Source organism: Dasypus novemcinctus, chromosome 5 (genome assembly GCF_030445035.2).
Source record: "Dasypus novemcinctus isolate mDasNov1 chromosome 5, mDasNov1.1.hap2, whole genome shotgun sequence".
In the NCBI taxonomy this organism is placed as follows: Eukaryota; Metazoa; Chordata; class Mammalia; order Cingulata; family Dasypodidae; genus Dasypus; species Dasypus novemcinctus.
Window position 1 is genome coordinate 93360421 of NC_080677.1, and position 21907 is coordinate 93382327.

At 39.0% G+C, this 21907-nt stretch overlaps 1 protein-coding gene across 8 annotated transcripts in view; it reads left to right on the plus strand.

Moving 5' to 3' along the window:
- The window catches only part of ST7 (suppression of tumorigenicity 7), a 318541-nt gene that overhangs the window by 159258 nt on the left and 137376 nt on the right, over positions 1–21907 (plus strand). For all 8 annotated transcript variants that reach the window (XM_058297257.2, XM_058297256.2, XM_058297255.2 and 5 more), the window contains exon 3: positions 4732–4891. In XM_058297257.2, the coding sequence (XP_058153240.1) occupies positions 4732–4891 (160 nt within the window). The remainder of the gene's footprint in view (positions 1–4731; positions 4892–21907) is intronic.

Below are 21907 nucleotides of genomic sequence, written 5' to 3' on the forward strand. Positions count from 1 at the left end.
GTTTTTGTTTTTTTTAACAAAGAAATAGACATTGATCCTGCTTTTCTTTAGATTATATCCCATAAAATAAGCCAGTCCAGCCATTAATATCTATCTACCCTTCTAATCATCCATCCAGCATTTACTGAGGGGTAACTCAGTATTTTACACATTAGAAGACTCAGCCCCAGAATTTAAGAGAGCCAACTAAGGTGTGCAACTGGGCTATCATGAAGCATTATTAGGATTTTTTGACGTCTTTAATGCCAAACCGATTTGATGCATTTTAATTCTCCTCTTAATCTATATAACTCTTGGAGTGGGGTATGAATAGGAAAAAAGCACTACAGAGATTAAGTTTTAAGGCTATGGAATGTGTAATTTTATATTTTAATTTTTTGGTTATTTGTTGTGCTAAAGACTGATTTGTTCCACTGTGGCAAGCCCACTCAGCTATTAGCATATCCAAGAACTAATTTTAAAGTCTAAATTTGTTTATGAGCTTTGCAGGTTACATTGTAGGTTAAGCACCAGGGAGAAGAATTCAAAGTGACACTGAATATGAGCGCATTAAATGACACCATCTGCCCATTTGGATCTGTGTAACCCTTTAAAAATACTGTGAGGTGTGCTGTTCAAAATCTGACATATTTCAGGATTAGGGCAAGGGACAGATTGTTACTAGAAGACTTGATTTAAAGTTTGAGAAGGCTTCCAATCCCTTCCTTACTTCCTTTTTCTTCAATAAGTATTGGAGCCCCTGCTGTGTACAGGACACTTATATAAATAAGGAAAGGGGCGGCGGACTTGGCCCAGTGGTTAGGGCCTCAGTCAACCACTTTGGAGGTTCACGGTTCAAACCCTGGGCCTCCTTGACCCATGTGGAGCTGGCCCATGCACAGTGCTGATGCGCGCAAGGAGTGCCGTGACCAGGCTGTGCCATGCAGGGTTGTCCCCGCATAGGGGAGCCCCACGCACAAGGAGTGCGCCCCGTAAGGAGAGCCGCCCAGTGCAAAAGAAAGTGCAGCCTGCCCAGGAATGGTGCCGCACACACGGAGAGCTGACACAACAAGATGACGCAACAAAAAGAGACACAGATTCCTGTGCCACTGACAACAACAGAAGCATACAAAGAAGACGCAGCAAAGAGACAGAACAGACAACTGGGGAGGGGCGGGTAGGGGAGAGAAATAAATAAATAAAATCTTTAAAAATATATATATATAAATAAGGAAAGAATTGGGAAAGAAGCCATCTACTTTTGTGTGATATGACAAGCTTGGAAAAAACCCTCCATTTCACTCCGAACAGCTGCATGAACAACCCAGTTTTTGCTGAAGCATATTATTCCTGCATTGGACATACTGGGTTAAAGGACTATCTCCTGTTAGAATGCAAATGTCCATTTAATATGAGTCATTGCACTTTAGGGTTAATTATTCTGGGACCATTTGATAGACTACTTCTGGATTAGTTTTGATAAGGAAGCACAGAGGGACAGTGGGGTCAGAGGACATTTGAAAGTGAAGATTTGAAAAGGAAAATGATAGGTCTGTATCTTTCTGTTTGTTCACATGAAGCAAGAGAGTTATAAAAAGACCTCTTGTCATAGAACCCTGGTAAGATCAGTGGCAGGGAGCTGTGGCTGCATACTTAGCAATTATTAGCTTTGTGACTTTGGTCAGGTCACTGTAACCTTGATGGGTAGTCCTTATTGCTCATCTGTAAATAGAGGTAGTCCTTATTGCTTATCTGTAAATAGAGGGTCCTTTAAGATCCCTTTTAGTGCTGACATTTTTAGAGGAACTGAGGATTCTGAAGAACCCCAAGTTTTCTGTAATGTAATGTAATACAATGGGATGTCATTCCAGAGGCCAAACCTCTGCCTTGTGACTCTGCTTATGCCTGGTGTGGAGCTCTTAGTATGGTGTGATTCAAAGAATGAATTTGGAGCAATGGCTGGTCCCCTAGCAGCACGATATAGAAAGCAGAGCAAAGACCTCGGGCAATTGAGGCTCTTCCTCACAAGTGATTGAAAGCCTTTGCCAGTTCTGTGACTGATGTCCTTTGGAGCCTATCTTCTCTTTCAATAAAGGCAAAGCTATAAATCTCTTGAAGGCTTTGTTGAGTGTCCAGGACTGTATGGTGGGAAGTACCCTCTTTCACAAGTATTTTCTATGGCTTTCAGCCAACATCCTAGTAGGAGACAAGATACTATACTAGTTTGAATTATAGAGTCAGAACATGGTGGTATATGAGGTGTACTCTCCTTGGGAGGTATGTATATCATTAGCATAATAAATGTAACCTTGCTATTACTTTTGACTACCAACTGTGCAGCAGGCACTGAACTTGGTGTTTTACCTGGGGTTGTGAAAATTAAGTGAGAACCCTTGAGGACAAATGATTTCTACTTTATAATTGAAGAAACTGATATTCAAGTAGATTAAATAATTCACCTGGGATTGCAAACTCCATTTTGGATCCATTGTCTGTAAATTTACTCTTCTTGATTTTTTTCTTCAAGCCAAGATCCTTTGTTCATAGCATTCCAAATGTTATACACTAGTTCTGTCCCTTCTTGGCTTTCTCGTTATATTACCCCCAGTCTGCCCAGCAAAAGTGCACGTGTACCTTGGAGATATTGTGGGTTCAGTTCCAGACTATTAAAACAAAGAGAATATCACAATAAAGCGAGTGACATGAATTTTTTGTTTTCAAGTGCATATAAAAGTTAAGTTTGCACTATACTGTACTCTGTTAAGTGGGTAATACATTATGTCTAAAAAAGCCGTGTTCTTACACCTTATTTAAAATGTGACACAGACATGAAGTGAGCACATGCTATTGGAAAAATGGCTCCAATAGACTTGGTCAATGCAGGATTGCCACAAACCTTCAATTTATGAAAAATGCAATATCTGCAAAGTGCAGTGAAGCAAAGCATGATAAAATGAGGTTGCCTGTATTCGAATGTTGTACCATGTGAAAATTCATATAATCAGAAGAGTAATCCCTGGAATGAAAGTTAATTGTCCTATTATTAGATTGGACACATTTAAATTTCAATGATAGTTCTTAAGGTCATTCATAGATATTCTTTCTGCCTTTTTAAAAAGAAGTCTTTGGAAGAGTAAAAGAGAAAACATCAGTTTTAAATAATAGCCCAAAGTCCATTCCAGAATAGACAGTATAATCTTGTTTTTATGAAATAAGCAATGATAAAGATAAGTAATTTTATGTTAATTCCATATTCTGTATTATATTATGACACCATAGTATAGCCATCCTGTGACACTCTGGGATATAGTTGATTCTTAAATTTCTTCCATGGAATGATTTCTGGCTGCCTAAGGGACACATTTCTCATCAGACAGAAGAGAGGAAAGAATGTGAGAGAGAACAACTTTAAATAATGGTGACAAAAAGGGGCAGGGAGATATAGGTAAGAAGGGTTGGGGGGCTTGCTTATTTGGAGTCTTGATTTCCACCTAGTCATTTGAGCACCATTACTTCTGTTATTAATGAAAGTTATTTATTTTCTCTTTTGGAATCCATAAGTGGTATAACAGTTGGTAAACTTGTGAACTAGAAACTTTAATGGCATACAAGAGATACTTGTGTTTATAAATCACTTCTTAGCAGGTAAGACATTGATGAGTCTCTTAGCAACTGGGTGCTATCCATACATAATATGGGATGCCTTTCACTTTTTCTATAAAACTAGCATTTCTTTAAAGAGGTGTTCATAAAAGCACAATGAGATTTCACTCTTAAACAATTTATATAGGTATAGGTTTTATCAGAATGTAAAACTCCAAGAATTAGAACATTTCATAAGCCATATATTTTTATGCACATCTTGGGAGTTGTCTTTCAGGTATGAAGACTTTGTTGTTTGACTATTAATGTAACTTTGTAGGAAAATGATAATGAGCAGATCTTAGCAGTACTCCCCTTTTTTTCTGTTTGTATGTATAGATTATTATATTTTTAAAATTTCATTTCTTTCTTTCTGCCCCACCCCCTCTTGTTTGTGCTTGCTATCTGCTCTCTGTGTCTGTTTGTTGTGTGCTCTTCTTCTTAGAGGGTATCAGGAACTGAACCTGGGACCTTCTTTGTGGTAAATGGGTATCCAACTGCTTGAAACACATCCACTTCCCTAGATTATTTTTAATATATATATATAATTTCTTTTTAGAGGATACATAGATCACACAAAACATTACATTAAAAAATATGGGAGATTCCCATATGCCCCATTCCCCACACTGCCCCCCCCCTTTCCCACTTTAGCAACTTCCCACTTCAGCAACTTCTTTCATTAGTGTGGTACATTCATTGCATTTGATGACTACATTTCGGAGCACTGCTACACAGCATGGATTATAATTTGCATTGTAGTTTATACTCTCTCCTAGTCCATTCAGTGGGTTATGACAGGATATAAAATGTCCTGCAACTATCCATGCAGTATCATTCAGGATGACTCCAAGTCCCGAAAATGCCTAGATTAGTTTTTGAAAACCAATATTAAGTGAAGAAAATATTTAGAATTTAAAATGTAATTCATGTTATGTTTGATTATAATCTTTAATTTTTGGAATAAACTAAAAAAATTTTTGGAATAAAATTGTTCTATTAAGTACTTAAGGTAGATATTAGAAAATGTGACATACTTTATGAGCCATGTTTAAAAGAGTCATAAATGGTAACAGAGACCATAAGGATGCTTATTATTTTTCATTCTAGATATTTGAATGGTGGTATTTTCGCAAGTATGGAACATCATTCATTGAACAAGTCTCAGTGAGCCACTTGCGCCCCCTTCTGGGAGGGGTTGACAACAACTCCTCCAACAGCTCTAACTCCAGTAATGGGGACTCGGATTCCAACAGGCAAAGCGTCTCAGGTATGGAAATTCTTTCCGTTAGCATCATTTGCTTACTCTTACTAAGTTATTATGATTATAAGACAGTGAGAATATTGGTATTTAAAGATTAGACTTCAGAGGAAAATGTTGTTTATTTTCCCAGAGGACTGGCAACATTTATCAGAGAAGTAGGGAATATATATATGCCAGGGAAAGAGAATGCTTGTCCTGTTGCATTTCACTTTCTCTCCCATTTGATTTAGCTAACTGTCATTTAGGTCAGTGTTCCCAACCTGAGGCTAGGAAGTTTCTCAAATCTCACAGGACTAGTCTGTTTTCTTCCATGCTGATTGCAGAACCTTGTGTCTGTCTATATCTGATCATACTCCTCCTTTTCTTAAGAGGTTTCATTGGTCCCTCTTCCATTTAAAGATAAAGCCCAGATACTATAACGCAATATAAAGCTATTGCAAACTTGTCTTGCCAACATTGACTTCTGTCACAATTCACCTCCCATATATCCACCTGAAGCCACTTACCATTTCTTGAACATGGCATGTTTTCTCATTCCACTTTGTCTAGTACTGTCACCCTCTCTATGGTGTTTGTTCATGCCTCATTTGACTTGGGTTTATTCAACCCAATTCAAATGTTACCTCCTAGAAAGCCATCTCTGATACTTTGTATAATATTTCTTTTCCATCTTTGTGGGTCCTTAGTATTTCTCCTTTAGCAACTCTTATCAAATTACTTTGTAAATTTTAAGCATCCATTTCTTTATTGCAGTATCTTTAGTATCTAACTTAGCACAGATATTACTATATCATTGAAAGGCAGCAAAGAATGAATGGGTATATGTATGTAGGCCTGTACTTTCTCCACTCATAAAAGAAGGAAGAATATGATGTCCTAAAATCAGTCTCTTAGTCTACTCAGTAAACATTTCCTAAATACTTATGCATTTGGCCTTATGCAAGGTTTTATAGATATTATGATTAAAAAAGTCAAAGTCTTTGTATTCTGAAGAATTCAAAGTGATGTGTGTTAATTCTCTGAGAGGAACATACAATGCCATGGAAAACAAAGAAGAGATTCTTGATCCAAAGTGGGGGAAGAGGTTTGGTTCGTGGAAGAGAGGGCATCACTTTTGAGACATTAGGGATTAAGAGGAAGAAATTTAAAAGTTAGGTTAGATCTTTTTTACTTCCTCCATAGAATAACTCAGTCTGCATTTACAGCTGTCTATCTAGGTGATAAGCATCAAGGTGCATTGTACATTTATTTTGTTCCTTATATTGATTCAGTGTACTTAAAAAAAAAAAACACTTTTTATCCTGAAATACTTTCAAATTTATGGGATAGTTACAAATATAACACAAACTCCATACGGAGAACTCCAGTACTGCCTGTTTGTGGTGGTTTGAAACTATATACCCCAGAAAAGCATGTTCTTCAAGTTAATCCATTCTTGTGGGTATGGACCCATTGTAAGTAGGATCTTATGATGAGGCTACTTTGTTAAGGTATGACCCACCTCATCAGGATGGGTCTTGATCCTATTACATAGGAGAATGAAATTCAGACAAAGAGAGAGAAAGCCACAGAAGCAAAAAGGTCAAAGGGATGAAACCCGGAAAAGAAGGGAGAGATCAGCAGATGCCGCCATGTGCCTTGCAATGTGGCAGAGGACAGAGGGTTGCTGGCAGCAAGTCTTTGTGAAGAAAGCATTGCCTTGATGATGCCTTGATTTGGACATTTTTCTCAGCCTCAAAACTGTTTGCTAATAAATGACCACTGTTAAAAGTCAACCCATTTTACCATATCAGCTTTCAGTAGCCTAGCAAACTAAAACACCTTCCCCTTTCAAACCCTCATACCCAAATCCACCAATTTTAACATTTTTACCACATTTGCTGTGTGTCTGTGTATTTGTCTGTCTATCTATCTGTCAATCCATTTTCTGAACACTTGAGTATAGGTTGTATAAATCATGTTCCTTGAACACTTAACACTGTCATATATATTTCCTAACAACAAGAGTATTCACTTATGTAATTGCTTTAAGTGAAGTTACCAAGTTCAATAAATTCAACATTAATATAAAGCTTATAGTCTATCTTCTGTTCTTTTCTTATGTCCTAATAATGTCCTCTTGAAACTTTTCTCCTCCCTTGCTAGATCTATCCAGGATTATATCTTGCATTTAATTGTTATTGCCTTGTTATTTTTTTAATTGATTTTTCCTTTCCCTCTCGCTCCCTCGCCTGCTGTTTTTGCTGTCAGTGACAATTTCCTGTGTGATCTTCTGTTTCTATTTCTTTCTTTTTTGTCTTCTCATATTTCTCCTCTAGGATTCACCGGGATTCAATTCTGGGGACCTCTGATGTGGAGAGAGGTTCCCTGTCAATTGTGCCACCTCAGTTTCTGGTCTCTGCTGCGCTTCACCTTGACTCTCCCCCTCGTCTCTCTTTTGTTGCGTCATCTTGCTGTGTGACTCACTTGCGTGGGCACTGGTTCACTGCGCGGGCACACAGCTTTGCTGCACGGGCACTTGGCTCACTACATGGGCACTGGCTCACTGTGCGGGCACTCGGCTCACTGCAGGAGCACTTGGCTCTCTGCACAGGCAAGCTTTCTCTTCTTCTTTTTCTCACCAGGAGGCCCCAGGGATCAAACCTGGGTCCTCCCATATGGTAGGTGTAGGCCCTATCACTTGAGCCACATCCTCTTACCTCTCCCTCATTTTTGAAAGGCAGTTTTCCCAGATATAGAATTGTTAGTAGCATTTTTTTGCTGTTACCATTTTAATTTCTTATCCCATTGCCTTCTTGCCTCCATGATTTCTAATGAAAAATTGGCACTTAATCTTATTTTGAGGCTCCCTTGTACTTGAAATGTTGCTTATCTTGTGTGGCTTTCAGAACTCTTTATCTTTTGTATTTGACAGTTTGATTATAATGTACTGTGTTGTAGTCTATTTGGGTTTATCCTGTTAGGAATTGGTTGAGTGTCTTGGATATGTATATTCAAGTCTTTTGTTAAATTTGGGAAGTTTTCAGCTATTATTTCTTTGAATATTCCCTCTGCCTCTTTCTTCTCCTTCTAGAACTTCCACAGGTGTATGTTAGGGCACTTGATGGTATCCCACAAGTTCCTCAGACTCTTCTCACTTTTCTTCATTCTCTCTCTCTTTTTTTTTATTTGTTTCTCTGCCCTCCCCCCTTCCCGCCCCAGTTGTCTGTTCTCTGTGTCTGTTTGCTGCGTGTTCTTCTTTTGTCTGCTTCTGTTGTTGTTAGCAGCATGGGAATTGTGTCTCTTTTCGTCGCGTCTTGCTGCGTCAGCTCTCCGTGTGTGCGGCGCCGTTCCTGGACAGGCTGCACTTTCTTTTGCGCTGGGCGGCTCTCCTTACAGGGCGCGCTCTTTGTGCATGGAGCTCCCCTACACAGGGGACACCCCTGCGAGGCACGGTACTCCTTGCGCACATCAACACTGCACATGGGCCAGCTCCACACGGGTCAAGGAGGTCCGGGGTTTTAACCCATATGGAGCTGGCCCATGTGCAATGTTTTTTTTTTTTTTAAAGATTTATTTATTTATTTAATTTCCCCCCCTCCCCTGGTTGTCTGTTCTTGGTGTCTATTTGCTGCGTCTTGTTTCTTTGTCCGCTTCTGTTGTCGTCAGCGGCACGGGAAGTGTGGGCGGCGCCATTCTTGGGCAGGCTGCACTTTCTTTTCACGCTGGGCGGCTTTCCTCATGGGCGCACTCCTTGCGCATGGGGCTCCCCCACGCGGGGGACACCCTTGCGTGGCGCGGCACTCCTTGCGCGCATCAGCACTGCGCATGGCCAGCTCCACACGGGTCAAGGAGGCCCGGGGTTTGAACCGCGGACCTCCCATATGGTAGACGGACGCCCTAACCACTGGGCCAAAGTCCGTTTCCCCATGTACAATGTTGATGTGTGCAAGGAGTACCATGCCTCGCAGGGTGGTAGACAGACGCCCTAACCACTGGGTCAAGTCCTCTTCCCTCTTCATTCTCTCTTGTTTCTGCTTCTGAGACTGAATGGATTTCAGTTGTCTTCAAGTTCTTAGATTCTTTCTTCTGCTAGTTCCGAACTGCTGCTGAACTACTCTAGGAAATTTTTAATTTCTGATGCTGTGGTCGTCAGCTCTGTTTGGTTCCTTTACATATAACATCCATTTCTCTATTGATATTTTCTTTGTGTTCATCTGTTGTTTACCTAATATCCTTTAGTTTTTTGTCCATGTTTTCCTTTAGTTCTTTGAACATATTTAGGATCATTGTTTTAAAGTCTTTATCTGGTATGTCCCAGATCTGGTCCTTGTCACTGATGGATTCTGATGCTTTAATCTTCTCCTTTGCCTAGGCCATCACTTCTTTCTTTGTATGTTTTGTGACCTTTTGTTGAAACCTGGGAGTTTTGATATTTTAATGTGTTGTGGCTGGAATTTAAACTCTGATGTGTTTCATTCCTTAAGCTTGTATCCAGCTAGTATTATGTAGATCTTTCCTTGTTTTCCAAAAGTAACAAAAAATTTTAAAAATTTAAAAAGGAGGAAAAGAAGAAAATACCTTTCCCAGTCTTTGCAGATTGACCTGTGCAAGTGTTCTTATTCAGGGATTATTCATACAGTGAGTTTAGAGAACAGCTTCAGGCACGAGTTTTTCCTTGGACATGTGTGGTGGCCCTAGGAATTCCCCTGTTTAGATGGCTCCGAATATCTCCTCTTCTTAGAAATCAGTTTCCTCACAGTCCTGGGCACTGCATGCACTGTATGTCCTATAGCCAGAAATCCTTTGCCCAGTGGTGGCCCTAGGAATTCCCCTGTTTAGATGGCTCCGAATATCTCCTCTTCTTAGAAATCAGTTTCCTCACAGTCCTGGGCACTGCATGCACTGTATGTCCTATAGCCAGAAATCCTTTGCCCAGTGGTGGGGGAGAGGCTTGGCAGGGTACCAGGAGATCCTACCGCTTTTAAGACTTTCTTGATTGAATGCTCACACTGGTACTGCAGTCCTTTAACAGTTTCCTGGAGCTTTGAGAAAGATCTTTCTGCCAGTTCTTTTTTGTTGTTCAGTGTGTCTTATGGGGACAGAGGCCTGAAGCATCTCATTCCACTATCTCGTATGGGTTTGTATTAGTCAGCCAAAGGGGTGCTGATGCAAAATACCAGAAATTGGCTGGTTTTTATAAAGGGTATTTATTTGGGGTAGGAGCTTACAGATACCAGGCCATAAAGCATAAGTTACTTCCCTCACCAAAGTCTGTCTGGAGCAAGATGGCTGCCAACATCTGCAAGGGTTCAGGCTTCCTGGGTTCCTATGTTCCTGGGGCTTCCTTTACCTGGCTTCAAGGTTCCTTTCTTTCTGGGGCTGGCTTCTCTTTCCTCTGCATGCTTACTTCCCAGGGCTCTAGCGTAAGTCTTCAGCATCAAACTCCAAAATCAGAAACCCTCAACTCTGTTCTTTGCCATGCCCTAATCATAACTCAATCATGCCCAGTACAGATCACATTACAAACAAAATCCAATATCTATTTTTGGAATTCATAACCATATTAAACTACTACAGGGCTCTTCCTCGGTGCTCTTTTACTAGATAGACCCTTTGTCAGCAGCCATGAATGGCACTGACCGCTCTAGGTATACATTTATTTCATCATAAAGGGTATGTGTATGAAAGATGGTACTGCCAGGGGACAAAATCATCTGATACTTTGGAAATTGATCACTTTAAGAAAGCAACAGAAAGAAATATAAGCAAAGAGAAACGTTACTTAAATCCACTATTCTAATGAATATTACATCTTATTCTAATGAGGAATCTTGAGCATTCATTCATCGTCATATAAACAGTTGTGGATAATTGCTTCCACTTTGCATCTGCTATGAATGATCCTCAGATTAAATGTGCTCTTGTCTGACTGCAGTTACTGTACTCTTTGAATGACACAGAATAATGTAGAAATTTAACAAATTGAAAACAGAAAGCAGCCCTCATTTGAGTCCATTTCTTATAGTGAATATATTTACATTTTCATTAAAGTTCTCTCTCTACCCAATTTAAATCTCTTGACATCATTCCTGATGAAATGAAGAGTTCATACTGTAGCTATTATTTTCCTGCCTCTCTTATAGGGTACTTCGATTAAAAGCTTTTTATTATATAAATCTTGATGCTATTCTTTATGCTGCTATAGCAGCAGCTTCAAAGGGAGAACTTAAACCCATAGATAAAAATATCAACAATAATAACCATGGGAATTTTCTGTGTTAATTCTGCTGCGTTTTTCCTCTAAGATTGAGCTTATTAATGCACTTCTGTGAGTATTACTGAGTACCTACTAAGCACTTTACATTTCATTTATTTCCTGGGTAGTAGATTAAACATTTATAATCTGAGCACATAGAAACATTAAAATAATTACGTTAAGGGAAATTTAAATTACCTTGTATAAGTATATTTTTTGGGCTCAATCTGCCCACTTCTCCCCAACTGTGCTTCTAATATTTGGTTTATTAGTTGAACAAACATGTGTGCTGGTATAGAATCTGTAGTACTAGATACCAAGGGATTAATAGCACTTTTTCACTTCTCTTTTCTTGTGATTGTTTATTATTGAATAAGAAATATGTTATAAAAATGCCTTGTTGGGAAAAGGATGTGGCTCAAATGATAAGGCCTCTGCCTACCATATGGGAGGACCTGGGTTCAATCCCTGAGGCCTCCTGGTGAAAAAGAAGAAGAGAAATTGTGCCTGCACGATGAGCCAGTGCCCGCATGGTAAGCTGAGTGCCCATGTGGGTGTCCGTGTGGCTAGCAAAGTGCCCATGTGGTGAGCCGAATGCCTGTGTGGCAAGCCTAGTGCCTACACAAGTGCCTGTGTGGTGAGCCAGTGCTGTGTGGTGAGCCAGTGCCTGCGTGGCAAGCCAGTGGCTGTGTGGTGAACCAGTGCCTGCACAAGTGAGTCATGCAGCAAGATGATGACACGACAAAAGAGAGATGAAGGGGAGAGTCAAGGTGAAGTGCAGCAGAGAACAGGAACTGAGGTGGCGCAACTGACAGGTAACCTCTCTCCACATTGGAGGTCCCCAGGATTGAATCCCGGTGAATCCTAGAGGAGAAAGACATGAAGAGAAGACAAAAAAAGAGAAATAGATACAGAAGATTACACAGGGAAAGGACATAGCAAAAACAGCAGGGTGGGGGAGGGGGGAAGGGAAAAAATAATAAATACATACCCACACACACAAAATACATGGTCTGTGTTTCTCTCCAACCTTAATCATTTTCTGTTTCATAGTTTAGTTTCAGCTCTGTAGAAAGGAAAAAGAAATTCCAAAGCTTGGGGAAATCATTATGTTTCCTTAAAATAGAGGAATTTGCTTAAAAATACCTTTTGCCATAATAATTGAATGGTGAATTTGTTGCTTTCCTTGGAGCTTCCTAGGCCAGCTCTTTGTTGAGTTTTACATGCACTATAATGTGGCTAACAAAGTCCCATGGATGTCAGCAAAAGGCTAATAATTTTCCTCATTGAATGCCATATAGTAATTAATACTTTTAATGCCTTCTATTCTGTTTACATGTATTATCTCATTTAATCCTCATAATTATTCCATTAATTTTTTTGAGAAAAATCTTTGAAAAAGCTCAAAATAAACTGAAAATACCAGTTATAAACATGAACTCTCATAGTATATGTATTAGTCAGCCAAAGGGGTGTTGATGCAAAAATAGCAGAAATTTATTGGCTTTTTAAAGGGTATTTATTTGAGTAGAAGCTCATAGGCCATAAAGTGTAAGTTAATTCTCTCACCAAAATCTGTTGCCACTTGTTGGAGTGAGATTGCTGCCCATGTCTGCAAGAGTTCAGGCTTCCTCTTCCTCTTAAGGCTCCATGGTCCCAGTTTCTTCAGTTATCAGCTGTAGTCTGGGATAAGTCTTGTCTCTCTCCCAGGGCTCATTCCTCTCCAGGCTCAGCTGCTCTGTTTTCTTCACAAGGTCACCTGTAGACCATCAGGCTGTCTGACTTCCCAAGGCCTCTTTCCAGTCTATGGAGCCATCTCTGTTCCTCTTTGTTCTTCTTCTGTGTGTTTACTTCCCAGGGTTCTAGCATCAAAACTCATCTGCCATGTAGTTTTCTCTGTGAGTCCCTGCCACCTTGGTGAGCGGAGACTCAGTGTCCTACTGATGTGACCCAATCAAAGCTTTCATCATTATTTAATCAAATAAAAGTAAAACTTCTGAATCTAGTACAATCTAATATGCCCAGAGGAATAGACCAGTTCACAAATATAATCAAATACCTATTTTTGGAATTCATAAACAATATCAAACTGTTGCAATGTAGTTTCTTTTCTTAAAGATCCACTTGTTTTAATAAAAAACTGGAAAGACCTGGCCTACCTAAGGCCCATCTGGCATAGGAGGTAGGGGTGGGGAGAGGTTATTGTTACAGACAGATTGTTTGTATGTAATTTTAATTTCTGGATATTATAAAGTGGGCTGAGTATAGACCTGCTCAAACTTTGCCATGATCTACTATCTATGATCAGAGAAAAAATAAAATTATAGTGTTTTACTCTAGTAAGAGTCAGACTTCATAATGCTTGCCTTAGGTTAACATTTGTGAACATTTCACCTGTTTTGCTTTATTTGGGAGGTAAACTCTGATTTTCCTCCCAAGTATATGGTTTCTGATAAACTCCACTGATATATATGCCACCTCACCACATTTTTCACTGCCATTTTTCAGTTCAACTTAGTTTATGAACTGAGGATGTATAAGGATTTAAAACTTGGCCAGCGTCTCCCTCTCTTATTTTTTTAAAAAAATTTTTAAAAAAGATTTATTTTTATTTATTTTATTTCGCTCCCCTTCCCCCACCCCACCCCAGTTGTCTATTCTCTGTGTCTATTTGCTGCGTGTTCTTCTTTGTCTGCTTTTGTTGTTGTCAGTGGCATGAGAATCTGTGTTTCTTTTTGTTGCGTCATCTTGTTGTGTCAGCTCTCTGTGTGTGCGGCGCCATTCCTGGGTGGGCTGCACTTTCTTTCGCGCTGGGCGGCTCTCCTAACAGGGCGCACTCCTTGCGCATGGGGCTCCCCTATGCGGGGGACACCCCAGTGTATCACGGCATTCCTTGTGTGCATGAGCACTGCGCATGGGCCAGCTCCACATGGGTCAAGGAGGCCCAGTGTTTGAACCGCGGACCTCCCATGTGGTAGACGGATGCCCTAACCACTGGGCCAAGTCTACTTCCCTCCCTCTCTTAATTGAAGGGATTCTTAGGATTCAGTAACATTCAGAATTTGGGTTTATGGGAACATCTGTTTGATAATTTGCCCTGTTCTCAAATAAGAAGCCTTAAAGACAAAGGTTTGCAACATTCGCCTTCTTCAGAGATATTTGAAAGAGTGCAGGATATTCCATCATATAAGAATTATCCTTGCAAAGTCAAGTTTAAATTCCGAGATGCTTTAAAAGTCTCTTGAATAGAGCTGGACTTTTTGACAAACTTTTGTGGTTTTTTTTTTTTTAAAGATTTATTTATTTATCCCCCCCCTCCCCCCCACACACCCCTGTTGTCTGCTCTCTGTGTCCATTCGCTGTGTGTTCTTCTGTGTCTGCTTATATTCTCATTAGACAGCTCTGGGAACTGATCCTGGGACCTTCCGGAGTGAGAGAGAGGTGATCATTCTCTTGCACCACCTCAGCTCACTGTTCTGCTACTTATTGTCTTTCCTCTGTGTCTCTTTTTGTTGCATCATCTTGCTGTACCACCTCTCTGTGTTGGCTGGCACTCCTGAGTGGGCCGGCACTCCGTGTGAGCCAGCTTGCTGCACGGGCCAGCTTGCCTTCACTAGGAGGCCCTGGGCATCAAACCCTGGACTTCCTATATGGTAGATGGGAGCCCAACTGCTTGAGGTTTCCTCAAACTCTTATTATAGTCACTTGGCTTCCTGTCTCGAATCATCTAGCTTTAATCTCATTTAATCTATATAAGAATTTCCAATTGAAATCTAAATTAAAGTTCATGACATTAATTACCTCTAGAAGCAATTCAAGTACTATTTGCACAAATTAAAAAACAGCAATGGAGATGAACAAATGCAGGTAAAGGACAAGGATACATCCTAAAACTTTCATAGATCTGTGAATTCTTTTTTTTAAAAGATTTCTTATTTCTTCCCCCCCCCCCCCCCCCCCCATTATCTGCTTTCTGTGTCCACTCACTGTGTGTTCTTCTGAGTCTGCTTATATTCTTGTCAGCGGCACTCGAAATCTCTGTCTTGTTTTGTTGTGTCATCTTGCTGCGTCAGCTCTCCGTGTGTGCGGCGGCACTCCTGGGCAGGCTGCACTTTTTTCCACGCTGGGCGGCTCTCCTTATGGGGTGCACTCCTTTTGCTTGGGGCTCCCCTATGTGGGGGACACCCCTGCGTGGCACGGCATTCCTTGTGTGCATCAGCACTGCGGGTAGGCCAGCTCATCACATGGGTCAGGAGGCCATGGGTTTGAACCTTGGCTCTCCCATGTGGTATGTGGATGCCCTATCCATTGGGCCAAATCTGTTTCCTAGAGATCCTTGAATTCTAAGACCATGAGGCAAATAATTGTTCCTGTTGAAGGCCATATATTAACTAACAGTCTTAGTGCCTGCTATTGTCTTTACATGGATTATCTCATTTAATCCTCATAACAACCCCAGGAAACAAACCACTGTGCTTTCCATTTTATAGTTGAGGAAGCTGAGATACAGGAAGGTGAATTCATCTCTCCTAGGTCACGTGGTTGGTTACCATGGGCAGTCTCACTGCCAAGTCCAAGCTCTTAGGCACTAACTGGACCCTGTATAGACCCCTATATAGATCTATGAGCTCTATAAACCAGGGCTAATGTAATTATTAAGCAATTCATATAAATAATTTCATTAAAATTCTGCTTCAGTGTATGACATTATTTCTAAAATGACACTGGCGTAATTTAATTTGCCAGTGGTTGAGAGCTCAGGCTCTGGAGTCATACACATGTGGCCCTAATCTTGACTCCATTACTTACATAATGACCTTGGGCAAATCACTTAACTTTCTTAAATCTTATTATCTTAATCTGCAAACAACAGACTGTCAATAGTGTTACTTCATAGAATTTGCAGATTAAATGACATAATGCAGAAATATCAAGTTAGAAGACAACCATTTGGCAGTGTCCCCCCGGATAAACTGACTCCTTTATGAAGGTGGTTGTGGAGAATGGCACAAACACTTGGAGAAATGGCTGAATGGTCAACTAGATTCACTCACCAGCTCAGTTACTGACTGACTTTGGCAGGCAGGCCTTTCATTGCTTTTATTTCACATATATCCTTCAGCAAAATTACAAATTGCTACTTTGAAGGACCTTTGGGGCTGCTCTCTAATAATCTCAATCAAGGAAATAGCTTCAGCCTGTACTTGCCAAAGTCTCATGGTTTTGTTGGAAGTAATTATCTTAGCTGGTTCTTATTATATCTTACAATCTCTTTATTTGTATTCTAATATAGATTAGATCTTCAGGTAAATGATACAAATGCCTACAACAGTTCTAGTCTCTACTAATCATTTATTCAATAAATTTATTTAATGTCTTCAATGTTATTTGGCAGAGTTGATAGATATAGGTTAGAAATGACCAATGAGAAGTGTGTGAGAGATGCAAGTAGTACACTATTTTGAATAAAGATCAATAAAAATGGTCTTAAAATCATATTTATTTTTATTTTCCCTCCATAAAAGAATTTGAGTCAGTAACTTATTTCTTGAATTGAAAGCCACCTACTCTCATCATTATTTCAAAAACAATTTTGAGTTTTGTAAGCAATTAAAGGTAAATTAAGAAAATGGATATATTTTTTACTCTTTTTTTTTAATACTTTATAAAGCTTTATTTTTTTTTATTGACTTTGTAATAATATTACATTAAAAATATATATATATGTGAGGTCCCATTCAACCCCACCCCCCCACCCCCCCCTCTCCCCCCCCAACAACACTCGTTCCCATCATCATGACACATCCATTGGATTTGGTAAGTACATCTTTGGGCACCTCTGCACCTCATAGACAATGGTCCACATCATGGCCCATACTCTCCTCCATTCCATCCAGTGGGCCCTGTGAGGATTTACAATGTCCGGTGATTACCTCTGAGGCACCATCTTAATGATTGCTTGTAATTGATGTGTGTATAGGAAATTAGATATTAGATTCTGAGACATCAATGCTGATAAATATATGCAGAACCACATGTTCAGAAATATACTAGCTTCGGCTATTTTCTGTGGTACTTTGGAACTGAAGTACTTAAAAAGTGTTTTTACAAAGTGCCTAACAGTTCCTCAGAAGATGTTTTCAAAATTGCTTCCCTAGTGGAAAATTTAACTGATGAAGTCAGAGGATTTTCAGAACATGATATTCAAGGAAAACAGTTATTTTGCAGGTAGTACCTAAGAGTTGAGCAGGTACCTCAAGCTTGAATCTTACAGTGGATATTAGAGGAGTTATCTAGCTTTTCTATGCTTTACTTTTTTCCTTCTGTAAAAAGGGCCTAATACATACATGCCCATCATTAATTTATGTTAGGGGGCATAGATAACTTGAGTTTCAAACTCCTTTATAGAAAAGATAAATGAAGGTCAAGCTATAGTTAAGAAAGAAGTTCTTGCTGATTCTGTTTGTAGTAATAATATTATCACCATTATTAGATTTTTGGATTCTAAGAAGAGACAGTAACTTTTTTTTAAAATTTTCTTTTTTTATTTGAGAAGTTATGAGTTAACAAACCAATCATGCATAACATACAGGATTCCCATACAGCGTCTCGCCACTAACACTTTGCATTGTGTGGCACACATTTTTTACAAATGATGAAAAGAACATCTTCATGATATTACTGCTATCTATAATCCATAGCTTATATTTGGTGCATTTTTTCTCACAAATCATCTCCTATTATTAACAGAGGTGGTAACTTTTTTAGTATAAGAAGTCTTCCTAAGCTATGAATTAGTAATTTACGTGTATTGAAAATCTCTGCATTTGGGGTGTGTGTGTGTGTGTGTGTGTGTATAAATTTTAGGGAAATAAAAAACCATTTTAATAGCTAAGTATGTTTTGAAGTAGAGTGATATTTTCTTCCACATGGTTAAAAGCCGTGTGGCATTAGAGCCTTTTGTTTTTCCCTGAAGCATTTAAGTTCTCCTTTTTCTTAAGGATTGTGACAAAGGAAAAATCTATGGCTTCTTTTTTAGAACTTAGACTTTATTCCTTCTGTAGTGCTTCTCTTTAGTTGGATGCCAGGTAGCAGCATAATGCCCTTTTCATTTTTTCTACCAAGGACCATAAGCTCCTCTAGGTAACCAGCTATTTTTTTGTAGTCTAGAGCCTAGTGCAGAGCAATGCATACTAGCCACTTGTTTACATGTTTAAACTGAATTGTCCCATGAGCAATGGGGAAGGCATTCTGGAGGGAGGAACTGTGAATAAGAAGGGCATGAAAAAATGTATGATTGTAATGTGAGGTTTTAGTGCGAGAATGGTGAGAAGGAAGACTGGAAAGATGATTAGAGCTGGTTTTTGTAGTCCTTGATTGTAGTAAGTAATTATATTTTGTTCTTTATCTCCCACACAGAAATTTTTCCCAACACTCTTATGAGAAAAGGTGGGTAATCTGTTCTGCAGACTTGGGGAAATAAACAACTGCTATTCCAATATTTGCCACTTTCTCTTTCTCTTGAATTGTATTCTTGCATGTATGCTAAGGTGTGGTATTTCTGTCACTACTGTAGACTCCTGGAAATGGAAGCCATAGAGAAACATGTTCATTTGTATCAGGAGCATAATATTTTTTTAATTGTATGATTTCATTTATAAATTACAGAGAAACTGGCAAACCAAATACTGACAGCAAGAAGATCAGTGGATTCCTGGGATGATGTGGTTGGGAAAAATGGCAGAGATGGATTGCAGAGTGGGCAAGGGGAAGAATTTTGGAGGCAGGGCAAATAATTTAAATATCTTGATTGTGGTAATATTTTTGAGGGTTTGGTAATTGGGCTGTTTGTCTTTTTTGTTGTTGAGTTATAGAATTTCCATATATATGCTAGATATTAGACCCTTATTGGAAATTTGGTTTCCAAATATTTTCTCCCATTGAGTAGGCTTCCTTTTCCACTTTCTTGACACAAACTCCCTTTGAAGCACAAAAGTTTTTAATTTTGAGGTGGTCTCATTTGTCTATTTTCTCTTTCATTGCTCATGCTTTGTGGGTAGGAAGTTTTGACACTGTTGCCTACCATAAGATCTCAGATGATGCTTCCCCTACATTTTTTTTCTAGGAGTTTTTTTGGTGTGTTGGATCATATATTTTAGGTCCTTTGATCCATCTTGAGTTAAGTTTTATACAGGTTGTGAGATAGGGGTCCTCTTTCATTTAAAAACATTTTTTTATTCCCGCCCCCCTCTCCCCTTGTGGCTTGCTTGCTGTCTACTCTGTGTCGATTCGCTGTGCTTTCTTCTGTGTGTCTGTATTTTTATTTAAATTTATTTTATTTATTCCCCCCTCCCCCTTGTGACTTGCTTGTTGTTTTGGCTTCTCTGTGTCCGCTTTGCTACACGCTCTTCTGTGTTTTTACTTGTCTCTTCTTTTTTGTTGAGTCACCTTGCTGAGTTGGCTCTCCCGTGGTGCTTGTGGGCCTGGGCAGCACTCCACGGCACTTGTGGGTCAGTGGCTCTTCGCAGCATGTGGGCGAGCCTGCCTTCACAAGAAGGCCCTGGGACACTAACCCAGGGCCCTCCCATATGGTAGATGAAAGCCCAACTGATTGAGCTACAGCTGCTTCCCCCTCTTTCATTTTTTAAGATAAGGATTATTTCAGTTCTCCCACGCACCATTTGTTGAAAAAGATTATTCTCTTCCAGTTGAATGGACTTGGCTATGGATGCTGGTCTATTTCTGAAACTCTCATTTTAGTTCCATTGGTCAATATGTCTATCCTTGTGCTGTACCATGCTGTTTTGACGATTTCTAGGTTTGTAATAACCTTTAAAGTCAAGTAGTGTGAGTCTTCCAACTTCATTCTTCCAAGATTATTTTTTGACTATTCAGGGCCGCCCTTACCCTTCCAAGAAATTTTGATAATTGACTTTTTCCATTTCTTTCAAAAAAGGCTGTTGCTAGTTTTGATTTGGATTGCATTGAATCTGTAAATCATTTGGGGTAGAACTGACATCGTCAATGATATTTAGTCTTCCAGTTCATGAACAGGGAATGTCTGTCCATTCATTTAGGTCTTCTTTGATTTCATTTAGCAATGTTTTGTAATTTTTCTAGGTATATAGTCCTATATATCCTTACTTAAATTTATTCTTAAATATTTATTTCTTTTTAATTGCTATTGTGATGGAAATTTTTTTCTTGATTTCCTCCTTAGATTCCTTATTACTGATGTATAGCAACACTACTGATTTTTGCATGTTGATCTTATATCCACACTACTTTGATGAACTCATTTATTAGTTCTAGTAGTTTTGTTGTAAACTTTTTGAGATTTTCTCTATATAAGGGTCCATATCTTCTGCAAATAAGGAAAGTTTTTACCTTCTTCCTTTTCCAATCTGGATGCCTTTTTATTTCATTTTCTCTTGCTTTACTGCTGGTAGCAAGAACTTTCTAATACCATGTTGAATAAGAGCGTTGACAGTGGACAACCCTTGTCTTGTTCCAAATCTTAGAGGGAAAACTTTCAGCCTTTCACCATTGAGTATGATGTTAGCTGTGGGCTTCTCTTACATGCCATTTATTATATTGATGAAATTTTTCTTCTATTGGTGTGTAACATTAAGTGATTTTCTTGTGTTGAACCATCCTTGTATACCTGGGATAAAACCCACTGTATCATGGTATGTAATTTGTTTAATGTGTTCTATTTGCAAATATTTTGTTGAGAATTCTTACATCTAAGTTAATTAGAGAGATTGGTCTGTAATTTTCTTGTAGTATCTTTATCTGGCTTTGGTATTAGGGTGACGTAGGGTGATGTTGGCGTCATAGAATGAGTTAGGTAATATTCCCTCCTCTTCGGATTTTTTGGAAGAATTTGAGCAGGATTGGTATTAGTTCTTTTCTCAATGATTGGTAGAATTCATCTGTGAAGCCATCTGTTCCTGGGTTTTTCTTTGTTGGGAAATTTTTGTTGACTCAATTCAACCTCACTGTAATCAGTCTGTTGAGGTTTTCTATATCTTCTTTAGTCAGTGTAGGTTGTTCATGTATTTATAAAAATTTGTCCATTTCATCTAAGTTGTCCAACTTGCTGGCATACAATTGTTCATAGTATCCTCTCACAGTCCTTATTTCTGTGAGGTGAGTGGTGATGTCCCCCCTCTCATTTCTGGTATTATTCATTTACATCTCTCCTTTTTCTCTGTTTTTATAGTTAAGGATTTGTCAGTTTTATTAATCTTCTAAAAACACATCTTTTAATTTTGTTAATGCTTGCTATTTTAAAAAAAATTTATTCTCAATTTCATTTATTTCTGCTCTAATCATTGTTATTTCTTCCCCTTAGCTTGTTTTGGGATTACTTTGCTGTTCTTTTTCTAGTTCCTCCAGGTGTGCAGTTACAGCTTTGATTTTAGCTCTTCTTTTGTTAATGTAGGCATTTGGTGCTATAAATTTCTTTCTCAGCACTTTTGTTGCATCCCTAAATTTTGATATGTTGTGTTCTCATTTTCATTTACCTTGAGATATTTACTTTCTCTTGCTGTTTCCTCTCTGACCACTGATTATTTGAGAGTGTGCTGTTCAACTTACATATATTTGTGAATTTTATAGTTCTCCACCAATTATTGATTGCCAATTTCATTCCATTGTGGTCAGAGCAAGTGCTCTGTATGATTTCAGTCTTTCTCAATTCACTAAGACTTGTTCTGTTACCTAACAAGTAGTCTATCTTGGAGAATAATCCATGAGTACTTGAGAATAATATATATCCT